This window comes from Exophiala aquamarina (genome assembly GCF_000709125.1).
Source record: "Exophiala aquamarina CBS 119918 chromosome Unknown aczIA-supercont1.15, whole genome shotgun sequence".
In the NCBI taxonomy this organism is placed as follows: Eukaryota; Fungi; Ascomycota; class Eurotiomycetes; order Chaetothyriales; family Herpotrichiellaceae; genus Exophiala; species Exophiala aquamarina.
Genome location: NW_013550573.1, coordinates 368,797 through 381,377, shown reverse-complemented (window position 1 = coordinate 381,377; position 12,581 = coordinate 368,797). Strand labels below are relative to the sequence as shown.

The following is a 12,581-nucleotide window of genomic DNA, read 5'->3' as shown; positions in this document are numbered from 1 at the left end:
TAGCTAGTCGGCGCAGCTTGGCTAGTTACGATGACCCAGCAACGACGATCTCACCATTCTGACATTGAGTCCCTGGCGCGACGGGACCCATGGAAATCAAGCCGCCCTGGTCACACATGAAAAACGCATTGGGCCCGTCGCAGAATATGTTCCCTGACGGCGTGCAGGCCCCGTCGTTCTCGCGCGAAAATTGGCCGTTAACGCACTGCATGCCCGCGGCAACAGACCCCATGTAGACGAATGTTGTGGATGTGGCTGAGGTTACCACGCACTGTGAGAAAGTGCTAGGCGAGTTGCAGGTGAATGTCCCCGGAATACAAGAGACGGGGAGCGCGGTGGAAGAGGAGCTTGGCGTTGATGGTGTTGATGAGGTGGGTGTTGATGGGGATGAGGTTGGCGAGGCGACGGCGACGGTGGAGAGTGTTGTCGCTGTTGAAATGGCTGATGATGAGGTGGTGGTGGTGGTGGCCGCCGCCGTTGAAGTCGTGAGGAGGTCGTCGTGATTAATTGTGCTGGTAAGGCTGTCAGTTAGTGTTAGCATCGATCCGGATGAGGAAGGGGGGGTCATTGAAGTCGAGGAGTTGCCAAAAAGGAAAGGTGGTGCAGTCGTTGGAGATGATGCCGTTGTCATGCCAGAGGACGTTCCAGTAGTAGCAGTGGCCGAAGCGCCGTTGATCTCAAATCCTGGGCCTGGATCAGGGGTGATGGCATCCTGGCCGTAAGATACATCGGAACCGGGGTCGGGAAATATCACTTCTCGCCTCTCGATGGTCGTACAGCCATTGCCAACATTGCAAGCAAACATATCTGGTAAATTTTGCAAGGGGACAGACTGTCGCTTGGCACGATTGCGGCGAATCAAACGCTGGTTAGGCCCAGCAACGATCTTAACCCTTGCGCAATTTTGATACATCTCCCTGTTTCCAACTATGTTGAACCAGGACCAGGAAAAGAGAACGGTGCTGGACGCCGGTGCCGTGCTGGGAATCGTGAAACTGTAAGTGTTGGAGAGAGGGCAGCCGCCAATGATGGATTTGATGACTTTGAAGGTCACTCCGTTGTCGTAAGAGAGTGAAAGCTGACAGGAACCACCGTCATGATTTGCCGTTCCAGCCACTGACATTTGGTAGGTACCACCGGCGACGTACGTCGCTTTGATGGAGTAGGACGAGTCATCGTGCTGGTATTGCTTGCATACAAAGTTAGAGCCATCGGGGAAGAGGGGCGACGTCATATCATAATCTTTCAGCGTATAGCTGATATCGGGGTCAAGAGGACTTCGCAGAGGGTAGGGCGAGCTCATTTGCATATGGGCATGAGTGCAGATGGGCAGGACTGTGAAGAAACAGTAAACGAGAAGGGTGGGAAGGGGGAATTGCACCATCTTGATGGTCTGTCACAGGCACAGTGGTTATCAAGATCGATGCTCAGGGGCGTGTAGTGGGAGGGAGTGAGTGGCAATCGGTCAGCATCAACTCTTGTGAAGATGTCTCGGGGGGAGGGGAAAGAAGGTGCCTGTCGTTGTTGTTGTGATGCAGTGAGGGTTGAATTGCCAAGTAAGAATGATGGGTCAAGGTTGTAAATTCTGGGGATCAACACATACACCCAAGCAAATGCGTAGATGTCTTGTGCTGGAGGATATGGTCAGGTTCGAGGAGCATAGCAAAGCTGGTGAAGGGGTTTAGTATTCCTTTTCTATTTGAAAGGGCCCGCGACAGAGGAGTTGGCTAGCCACTGAGAAACATGCTCCCGACAACAAAACTTTGATGTGGCAGGTGGTGTGCAATGGATAGGAGCTCGTCCACTTGTTGGTCTGGATACAAAGTTTTTGAGAAGGCTTGTTGGTGTTTTGCGAGGACCTAAGGACGTCGCTGGGCATCAGTCGGCCTCACTGAGTGTATACAGGCCCGAGCCCTTGGTGGCGTGCAATCTCCACTCGGAGAATTCGTGGCCGATCCTGAATGCCTCTAGTCCAAAGGCGGGCACTGCTCAGCCCTCTTCGTTTGCATACCTCGTATCTGGGATGTATGTACTCCGCACTGAGTGTTCGTGAGCTATGGATTGACTTTCCATGGTTTCACGACAAGCTGCCATTTGCCTAGGTGACATGCTGCTTGGTTCAGCCACCAAAGCTTGTGGATGAAGCTCGTTCGGACATAAGATGAGGAGTGCTTCGTATTGACTATCGCGTGGTTAAACTCCCCTAGTGTTGGGCAAAGGAACTTCTCACAGGTATTTGGGGAGGAAGATAGCACCTCACAAACGACCATGCTCGACGCTAGTTGCAGGCCTGGAACCAATTCTCTCGGTGGTTGACCGGCTGTGTACTCGTGAATATGTTGAAGAATCGAGAAGCTGGTCGAAGGCTTGCTAGTATTGCAGGTGGTCCGAGCGAAGCCATGACCGTGCACACATTGTTGCACTCCACGTGATGGTTGGTAGACTACCACAGCTGGTGAACAACCCTCCAGCATATCATCTGCTGTCTGCATCTGAAGACAACGGTCCTCCATAGGCAATTCATCAATCCTTGAATAAGCAGCGGCTGGAAGCCTTGCTGAAAATCGTGAACTAGCATACTCGTTTCACTGACTACGAGGATTGCTGGAGAGTGACAGAGACTGCAGCTGAACCGTGCGCCAGCCGTTGACGGTGCGACCGGCCACCAAAGAGCTCGAGCATCAGCGAAGGTTTGAATCCTCTGGATGAAGCAAGCATATGCTCCAGTTCGGTATACATTCACGCCCTTGCCTGTTTGCGCGTTCCCAGGCTACCCATTGGCTGCGCATCTCCTTCCGCTCATTATGGTCGACAGCGTGACCACGCCATGTGGAATCGGGTGCGTCGGTTAGAAGCGGCCCCAGCCAACGATAGACCACTATAATAAGCCATACCTGATGCCGTCCTGACGCATCCGGAGCCAGGCTTTCTCTTGCTTGGAACATGAATTGAGTCTTGCAGCCTCGAGTAAAGCAAGTTCCCTTGCACTTCGAACGAGCCTTGCCCTCGCTAATATCTCTTTTGTTCTCGTTTATACAAGGTGGGCTTTTCACTCCCGGTGGTAGCCGTTGAGTGTTGATACAAGCCCTGCAAAATTTGCTTAGAATATAAGGATCCCCCAGTTGAATATGGGGGCAAATTCGGAAATTGATGGCCTGAAGAGCCGCCGAGACAGATTTAGCCTGAAAGATCTCCTTATACATTCCACTCCCTCCGCTCGTTCGAACATTATACAGCGGCGAGGGTGTTTGGAGTAGGCCAATCTTGGATATCAGTAAAGACTCTGACTTTGGATTCTCCAAGTCGGCTAGAGGATTTCCTTTCTCAGGCCGGTCGGCTACCGATCTATTGCGAATTGAACTTCTGCATCGTGAACAAGGCAACAAATTCTCGACACGGAAGGGTGACTCGACGCCAGCTTTGAGCATGCGTACACTCTTTTGATACCCAAGATGGCGATGCGCACAAAGCCATATTTGTCTACAGTCTCGAACAGTCGGTGGCTGTTTGATCTCAGCTGCAGGAAAGGTGGAGCGATGATGGAGTTCCTGACAATGTCCACAGACGAGCTTTTCTAGTTCTGCAGGATCTTGATCTCTTTCGGTCATGCACAGAAAGTTAAACAGCTCCTCCCCAGTAAGGATGAATGATGGTGTGGTGTACAGTTGAAAGAACCTTGAACATGAATGACGGAGTGCCACTTCACTGCCCAGGGTCAAATATGGCTGAAGAAACATAAGTAACTCTGTAGGCAAAGAAAGGAAGCCGGTGTCAACGCTGTTGAAGACGGTCCGTTCTGAATAGCCAGTGGCGATGGAAGGAGTTTGTTGTCGTGGAGCACGCTCAATGAGTTGAGTGTCCTCGCTGAATGTTAGTTTTGACATTAGTTCTTCATCCGATGGGGTTAATGAGAAGGCTTTCCTTGGGCAAGGCTGAAGTTCATCGTCGCCAGTGCCAGCATCGGTGGTCGTTGGGACGCTCTTACTACGGGAGAACCTCCTCCGCATCCGCTGCAAGACCAGCATGACTGCAGTAGGGGGAGAAGATGGACTTAAAGAGTAGACCTGACAAACAGGGCCGGGCCAAACGTGGGATGAGCGGGAAAAGGCTTTCGAGAGATCTTGAGCCGATTAAGCTCAATGAATATGGAGTCGTTTTGAGTGGCTCAAAGAGATGCTGCAGTGTGGAGATCGAGAAGGCCGTGGATGATTAGCTCATCAAGCAAGCCCTGGTCTGGCACCCATCTGGCCGGGTGTCTGGGGACTTGGAGACGCAGAAGATCCTGGGGCTAGGCTTCTTGCCACACTTGGACATGTCTTCGAAGGTTCTGGATATCGTGTGAGCAAGCTATCATCGAAGTAAGGAGAGTGAAGGAGGAGTAACGGCATTGAAGTGGGAGAGAAGGAATGGTCGTTTGTTGCCGAGGGGCAGCCATACTGAATACAGGAATACAGCGCACACCCTTGTGGAGTTGGAGAAATCCATAAGTCCGCAACTGATTGATTGCAACGTCCCATTGCCACGACTATCTCCCAGGCGTGGGAAGGGCTCTTTCGAAATGCCAGGGGACCGCCTCGGGTCCACACGTGCTCATCGAAATACCAACATCAATCAACCGCCGTCTTGTGTACTACAGCCCTCGTGCAGATGTCAGAGTTGAAGGTCGCCATGGACTTGAGGGATCTTGCCACACGCGGAGGGAACACTCGTCGGGGTCTGGAATCTGCGACGCGCTCGCGTCACGTCCCAAATCTCTTGGCATCAAAAATATCGATGACGTAGAGATCTCTGGATGGCAATTGCAAGCAGTGAATTGGGTGAATCTCTGTCCCTGCAAATCATGGCCAGTCGCTCGGAAGCTTTCTTGAATTTGAAATGGTAAGTGGCTATTGTACTCCTCGACTGACCCTTTAGCTTCGAATGATCAGTTTGACTGCTCGACTGGGCCTGCTCGGATTTCAGAAGCAGCATCCATTGAGAGACTTTCCCATTCTTTCTGTTAACCGAAGATCTCCTCTCCATAAGACATTTCAGAGGCGAAGGTTCCATGCTGGTTTGTTGCTTACCATGGTCAAACGCAAGAGATCCAGTGCAACTGGAGCCGTGGATGCTGTGAGGACATCAGCACTATTACCAGTCAACCTTGTCTCGAGTGCTTCCAATATGATGGCCCCAGCCAATGTTCGGCGTATGAGCTCAAGACACGCTTCGAAGGTCATCCCTGCGAATATCGATACAAACCCTGATACGAACTCAAAGATTCAAGACGCCCCATGTGCACTTCGAGCCTCACCTGACGCTGAAATAGCAACAGCGGTCGATATCGGGAGTAAGAAGAAAAAATCGAAAGGGGTTTCTGTCAAGAATGCGGTAAATGGAGGGGATGGCCTTGCAACGCATTCCGTGCTCCCTAAGTCCAGTCTCCCGACCAGAGGTATCAAACAAAATGATCGAGAAGGAGAGACCGCTGATCCCGAAGCTGATGCTGCAGAGAATGCCGACCCTCAGGAGCTGAACGAGGCTTGGTCTCGGCCGCCACCAGTCAACAGTGCCTATCTTCCCCTGCCCTGGAAAGGAAGATTAGGTTATGCATGCCTAAATACCTATCTTCGTTCTTCGAATCCTCCGGTGTTTTCCTCACGAACCTGCCGCGTTGCATCAATCCTGGAACACCGCCACCCTCTCAAGGATCCGGCTCAGCCAGAGCACCCGACCAAAAATAGACCAGACAAAGACCAACCCGCCGATATAGCGAGAGGACAAGCCTACGTCGAAGCCCTTGGGATCGCAAATGCACGCGATATTGTGAAAATGCTACGTTGGAATGACAGATATGGCATCAAATTCCTTCGCCTGTCATCTGAGATGTTTCCGTTCGCATCACATGATGTATATGGCTATAAACTCGCCCCCTTTGCTTCTGATGTCCTAGCAGAAGCTGGTGCTGTTGCAGCGGAACTAGGACATCGCTTATCGACACACCCCGGGCAATTTACTCAACTTGGTTCACCTCGAAAAGAAGTAATCACTGCAGCAATCCGCGATTTGGATTACCACTGCGAGCTGTTGGACCTGTTGAAGCTTCCAGAACAACAAGATCGAGATGCCGTCATGGTTCTACATATGGGAGGGGTGTTTGGCGACAAGGCTGCCACAATCGCGCGCTTCAAAGAGCACTATCTCCAACTGCCACAGAAGGTTAAAGATCGTCTGGTGCTTGAGAATGATGATGTCTGCTACAGCGTCCATGACTTACTACCTGTATGTGAGGAGCTCAACATTCCTCTCGTACTTGACTATCACCATCACAATATCATTTTCGATGCGGATAAAATTCGCGAAGGGACATTGGATATAATGGATCTCTATCCACGAATCAAAGCAACTTGGACTCGGAAAGGGATAACGCAGAAGATGCACTACTCTGAACCCACTCCGTCAGCAATTACAGGGCGGCAACGACGAAAACACAATCCTCGAGTTGCAACACTTCCGCCCTGTGCCCAGGACATGGATCTGATGATCGAGGCAAAGGATAAAGAGCAGGCTGTGTTCGAGCTGATGCGAACTTTCAAACTACCTGGATTCAATACTTTCAACGATATTCTCCCGCATGTGAGAAGCGATGAGAACAGGCCCCGGAAGCCTCTAAAGAAGCCAAAGAAGACCTCTACTAAAAAGCAGATTAAAGGAGAAGGAGAAGAAGGACTGGCAGAATCGGAGGACGAGGAGGAGGAGGCTGCGCCTCAGCAGCAGCAGCCACCTCCACTGGTTCCCGATGAAGAAGTAGGCATGGGCGGTCCTGAAGGCCGTGTATACTGGCCACCTGGAATGGAGGAATGGCTACGGCCAAAGAAACGTGAAGTGAAGCCGCGAGATCCAGAGAAGGTCAAGACCACCGCCGCACGGGCAGCAGCCCGTCGTGCAGAAAAGTCAGCATGGCAGGCTGCGCAAGAGGCCAACAACAACGACGACGAGTCAGGACCAGCGAAACCGGCGCCGCCTCCTTCCCGGGAAAGAGAGCAGGCCTCGAAACCGAGGAGGCCTCAGCCTGCCCGTGCTTCCAGCGGGCGAACGGCAAGACGCAAGGTGAATTATACCGAAGAGGACGAGGATTAAGCGATTCAATGAAGGATCGAAGAATACGTCTGACGTGCGTCTCTGGACTTGCGCGGTGGTGTCTAAACGCACGCATGCACCTGGTTGAAGGGAAGAGAAGGCCCCCCCGGGGGTCTCGCATCGCTGGCCCCAGCCCACTCACTGATTGCCCAAACTACCATTTCTCGTATCAAGTGTAACCTTCGTCAAAGGAAACAGACGCGGGAGGCGAGAGACCGACGCCTACCGAGTTACTAGGTTACTAGTTATCCATCGAGACTTGACCAAGGTAACCGAGTTTGGTCCAGCATCCAATCCACCTTGTTCTCACCACTCCGTTCCTCCTCCCTAACTAGCTATGATTCGGGAGCCCACATAACGTGACCGTGACCGTGAACATAAACCTAAACATCCCCCCTTGCCCAGCTTTTACACGGCCCGACTCGACTCGACCCGGGCAACTCACGCTCGACCCAGCGAGATCTGAACGGAGATGAAAATCAAATTCAAAAACCGGGAAAAGATCACCTTGGTGCTTGTTTATTTATGCGACAATGCGACAATGAAATGGGTGGATGGACGGATGGATGGAAAGATGGAAAGATGGGAAAGATAGATGTGCATTTCAGCGAATCCAGCAATGCGGAAGAGGAGAGGCTTGCATGGACAAAGCGCCAAGTTTTATCTATTAAATGGTCCAGTCATCTGTAAGGAGAATGAATGAATTGACCCATCGGGCCGAGGCAGTTTTTCGCTATTAATGATGCTGCTCTCTTCTTCGCACCCCGGAACCCTTCGGCTAGGCAAGGTACTGACTGGGTAGGTATGGATCATCACTAACTATGGTCATTTTCGTTCTCTTTGTGGTGTCCTTTCTCAAAGTCATTCACTTTTCTACCTGTCCACATCACCATTGGAATCATCCCATCATCGTCATCATCGTGGTTCATTCGTTCAGGCATGTTGGCCCTATTCCAACTACACTCCTCATCTTACTCAAATGTCCAGAAAGAAGGACGTGACTCGAGGTAAGAATATCCTATACTCGTGTCACTTGTTGCATTCATATCCAGATCTAGCGGTTGGGAATTTTTCCGCGGCTGTCCGGTTCTGCTGAGACTGTAATCCTCTCATCGTGTGCTCTCGGGATTTCGCATCTTGCCCAGCTAAACACTGCAGTCTTCATGCCTATCTGTGCCCTTGTGGAACATCATGAAGTTCTAGCTTCCGGGCCAATCTCACGTATCTGCATAATATCGTATCCGCCTTGCCCCAACCATTCGTCGGCCAAGCAGGGAACCCATTCCATTAATCAATCGAATCCCCGCCGTGATCGGTACTTTCACAATCAATAGCAACATCGTGTCGCTCGTCCTGAGTATCGAGTCCCTAAACGCCGTCATCTTCTGATTTGGCCTTTGGATAGTGTGTTTCGTCTTCAAATTCAGCTTCTGCTGGCTCATTAGGTCCTAGGTGAACAGTTGGGACGGTCTCGGCTTCTGTTACAATCTCTCCTTGTGATTCTTTCCCTTCATTCCTCTCCTAGATGAAATCTGCCGAGTATGAAAATCCGCGGAACTCTTCTTGATGAGCTGGTGACAACACTGTAGAAAAATTCGTTAGTAACTAGTTCGTATAATCTGAAATCTCAACCACTTACCGCTCTGTACAGGGGTCAACACAGGAGTAACACTAGTGAATTCCTGATCGAAGTTGCTGGTATCTTTCTCGTTCTTGACTGTGGGCTTGAAAGGTGTAGGGATCCGTTTATGGTATATATCATCCCAATTGACACCCTTGAAGAATGCATGGCTCATGATTTCCTGTGCGTCACCTGGCCCACTGCCCAGGCGGAGTTCTGGTTCTCTGGTCAACAACTTCTGGAGGATTGAAACACTGTCCCGAGGCATATGGATGGGATATAGGGGTTCGTCGGCAAGGATAGCATCGTATATTTCATCCTCGTCTTCACCTCGGAATGGTGATTGCTGTAGAAGCATCTGGTAGATGAGAACTCCAAATGCCCACCAATCGACAGCTCGACCATACTTCTTGTCCAAAAGGATTTCAGGTGCCATGAATTCTGGGGTACCACAGAAGGTTGAAGTCGTTTTCCCGTACCACATGTCTTCTTTACACAGACCATAGTCGGCAATCTTGAGATGTCCGTCCAATGTAAGCAGGATATTGTCCAATTTCAAATCCCGGTAGATAACCCCGTTTTCATGGAAATACTTCAGAGCCAAGCACACTTCTGCAGCATAGAATTGAGCCCGTTTTAGTCCAAACTGGCCGCGTTGAATGTGCAACATCAAATCACCACCTGATATGTATTCCATGACGAAATAAACCCTGGTTTCGGTTTGGAAACAGGCGTGCAAACTCAGTAAGAATGGATGTCTCTCTTTGTTGGCGATCAAAAATACTCGCTTCTCGGATTTGGTCGATTCCACTTCGTCATTCTCAATAATGAATTCCTTTTTGAGAACCTTGATTGCGTATAGCTTTTTCGAGCTCTTTGCTTCTGCCAACATGACTTTTCCAAAGTTACCCTTACCCAGAACGGCCAAAAAGTTGAAATGGTCGAGCCCGATCCTAGGCCCAGAGCCTCTTCCTGATGGAGGGCCAGCAACTTGCTGTTGTGCTGCTGGAGCCGGCTTTATAGGTCCTGGGGCATAGCCGGGTTGGGCTGGTGGTTGCGGTCTGTGTTGTTGAACAACGGCTTGCTGTGGTGCTTGATGCTGAGGAGCCTGCTGTTGAATTGGTTGCCGATCATACTGTTGATAGGCTCGAGGATCGTAAGAGGCGTGAGTTGGTTGTTGTTCTTGAATTGGAGGCCTAGCGTTTGCGTAACGATCTGTCTGTGGCTTCTGGGGGCTGTATTCATTGAAATTCTGGTTATAGTTTGCTGATGTCGGGCGAGCCGTTGCTGCAGCGGCCGCTTGAACGGCAGCAGCAGATACAGCCTTCTGCTGAAGGGGCTTTTGCTGCTGCGGAGGTGGAGGCTGCGGAGGCTGATTGTACATGGATGCTGCGGCGCTCATGGCCGCAGTGGAAGGCTTGGCGCCGTCTGGGTAGGGCTCGTAGGAATTATTTGTTGGCTGCGGACTTAGCGCGGTGTCGGCGGAACCAAAGCTCTGTGTTGGAGATGTAGGCCCCGGTCGACCGGAATTTGGCCTCAAAGTGCGAGAACTCAAACCGGAGCCCGAGCCGACTGAAGAGGATTTGTTGTGATGCTTTGTTCGTTGAATGGTTTCCAAAATTTCGTTGGCAACAATCATCGACATTCCGCAAAAGTCGGGAACTAAATGCTGACATTGAGCATGGCAAGTCAGACCACATTCAGAACACTTCTTAGCGTTACGCCTTCCCAGAGGTAGTAAATAACCACAATGGCAACACCAATTCGCTCCAATATTTGAAAAATTGTCGAAACGATGAGGAATGCGGTGATTGATCTTCTCTTCATCGGGGTCTGTTTCGTAGTTGGCCTTGCTGATACATTTGGTGACGACCTTCGGATAACATTTGGTGTGGCAGGTGTACTTGCAATCTGCGCACTGCATGCCGGCAGAATATTTGAGAAAGTCGCCGCAAAGTGCGCATCGCATGACGTTGTAGAATTGTTGCTTAACGAATTTGTGGCCTTGTTTCTCGTGGACTTCTTCTTTCTTCTGGCGCACAGCGCCTTGCCGATTGAGACCGATGTCAAATGGGCGTCTAGCCCCAGTCTGCTTCTGGAAACTCATGGTGAGGTGAATCCGACCGGCGGGTTCGAGAGAAAACCAAGAATCAATAAAGACAGGTTGAACACCTTGTCCGCCGCCATGTTGAGCAAACCCAGCCATTGTACCTGCGCCAGCACCATCCCCAGGGAGCATATACGGTGCAGACGGCATGTCAGAACCTGGTTTGCCGGAACTTCCACCGTTGGCCATTTTGTCGGCAGAAACCCAACCATTCTGTTGAAACTCAGATTCAATTTTTTTCCGTCGCATTTCCTCTGCAATATCTGAAATTCGAATCCAGAGAAAGCCGATGGGGGTCGGACGATCTCCGGCTTTGTCATAGACTGTGAGCTCAATCTCATTGGCCTTGTCGATATCGACATTGTGTACTTCCTCAGTCCACTTATCTGTTCGTGTGGCTCGCGTTTTTGCGCGAATGTTGTCCTCAACCTTCATGATGACAAAGGTTTCGGGCCCTCTGGAAAAGCGGGAGGAGGCAGCATGATCGACATCTTTAATGGCATGAATTCGCATCTCGAGGTGGCCAGTCAATGGTTTCCGCATGTTTGGCGCGTTGAGACTATCATCTGAAGAGAATGTCAGCTCTAAAGCAATGGCAACCAGGGGGAAAATAGAAGGACAAGTTACCATCTCCGCCATCTGCAGTCTCAATATCAACGTGCAAGTCCATGTATCTCTTCAAGGCTTGTTTCAGAAGTTGGACTTTTTGGTTGCTCTCTATCCGACGCCCTTCCGCATCTAGTCTGCTTTTCCTGTCTCCTTCATCTTGATACAGCCTAACCATTTTCTCAATACCAGCCTTGTACTGTTTCTCGACGGACAATTTGAATTCGAGCTGCGAGAGCATGAGTTGAATCTTGGGCCCCAGGTATGGAGTGTCATATTTGATAAGATCTAGGAGCACCGTTAGTAAAACTGGATTGACGACTCCAAGGATGATTCCAAGGCATACCTAATTTTGAGAAATTGGGTCGGACCTTGGGTGCAGGAGCACTGTATGGTCGATTATCGCCGTAGGGAGTTCTCGGAGGCATCATTCCTGGACCAGCTTGGCCATAGCCAGCTGGACCTTGATCCCCATAGTTGTCGTGCTCGTTGCCAAAATAGGCTCTGGGGTCTTTGGGAGGAGGCGTTGGACCGCCTCCAGCAGGATATTGTCGTTGGTTGCGGTCGGGTGAAGGGTAGCCATGGCCGCCGTGAGTTGGCGGGGCAGGAGGAGCAGCGTCATTGTTATCACCGCGCCTGCGAAGTTGTAATTCAGCGAGCTTGTCTTCTAGATAGGAGATGTTTCGCCTCCCATCGCGAATGTTGCTGTCGACACGAGCCTGAACGACGGCATTGTTGGTGGACTGTCGCATGTGAGTGGCGGCATTGATAAGAGCCTTCTCTCTTTCGATTTTCCGAAAGACCTCGGCAATGGCCTGGTCAGGGTCACCCATGGTTGCAACTTGCTCGGGGGAGTAAGGGCAAACGGAAGGATCAGGACGTTGAAGATATCGGGAACCGACGTGGAGGGATGTGCAATGTCATGGGCCAAGAGGGGCCGGCAGTGGTTGTGAAGTGAAGTGGTGGTGGTGGCAGGACAAGACTGGCATTTGTTGACGTGCAAATGTGGGGAATGGCTGCTCGCACAAGTGGGCAATTGCTGGCAGCGGCCGAGCGAGAGGAAAGGCAGCGAGAGAGGAAGGGGAAGAGGAGGAACGATGGCAAGAGGAGAATCAGGTCGATGGCAAT

General features: G+C 50.9%; 4 protein-coding genes across 4 annotated transcripts; 1 reads left to right on the top strand and 3 right to left on the bottom strand.

Moving 5' to 3' along the window:
• Positions 1–25: 25 nt before the first annotated feature.
• On the bottom strand, positions 26–1,384 carry A1O9_10922 (uncharacterized protein; the record flags this gene model as incomplete). Its single annotated transcript, XM_013400150.1, has 1 exon — positions 26–1,384. One exon carries the CDS (start codon positions 1,382–1,384, stop codon positions 26–28), a length of 1,359 nt encoding a protein of 452 aa, XP_013255604.1.
• Positions 1,385–2,681: 1,297 nt separating this feature from the next.
• On the bottom strand, positions 2,682–4,025 carry A1O9_10921 (uncharacterized protein; the record flags this gene model as incomplete). Its single annotated transcript, XM_013400149.1, has 1 exon — positions 2,682–4,025. The coding sequence occupies one exon, from the start codon at positions 4,023–4,025 to the stop codon at positions 2,682–2,684; it is 1,344 nt and encodes a 447-aa protein (XP_013255603.1).
• Positions 4,026–5,067: 1,042 nt separating this feature from the next.
• Positions 5,068–7,119, top strand: A1O9_10920 (uncharacterized protein; the record flags this gene model as incomplete). Its single annotated transcript, XM_013400148.1, has 1 exon — positions 5,068–7,119. One exon carries the CDS (start codon positions 5,068–5,070, stop codon positions 7,117–7,119), a length of 2,052 nt encoding a protein of 683 aa, XP_013255602.1.
• Positions 7,120–8,640: 1,521 nt separating this feature from the next.
• On the bottom strand, positions 8,641–12,286 carry A1O9_10919 (AGC/PKC protein kinase; the record flags this gene model as incomplete). Its single annotated transcript, XM_013400147.1, has 4 exons — positions 8,641–8,702; positions 8,759–11,413; positions 11,475–11,741; positions 11,800–12,286. The coding sequence occupies 4 exons, from the start codon at positions 12,284–12,286 to the stop codon at positions 8,641–8,643; spliced, it is 3,471 nt and encodes a 1,156-aa protein (XP_013255601.1).
• Between the last annotated feature and the right edge of the window lie 295 nt (positions 12,287–12,581).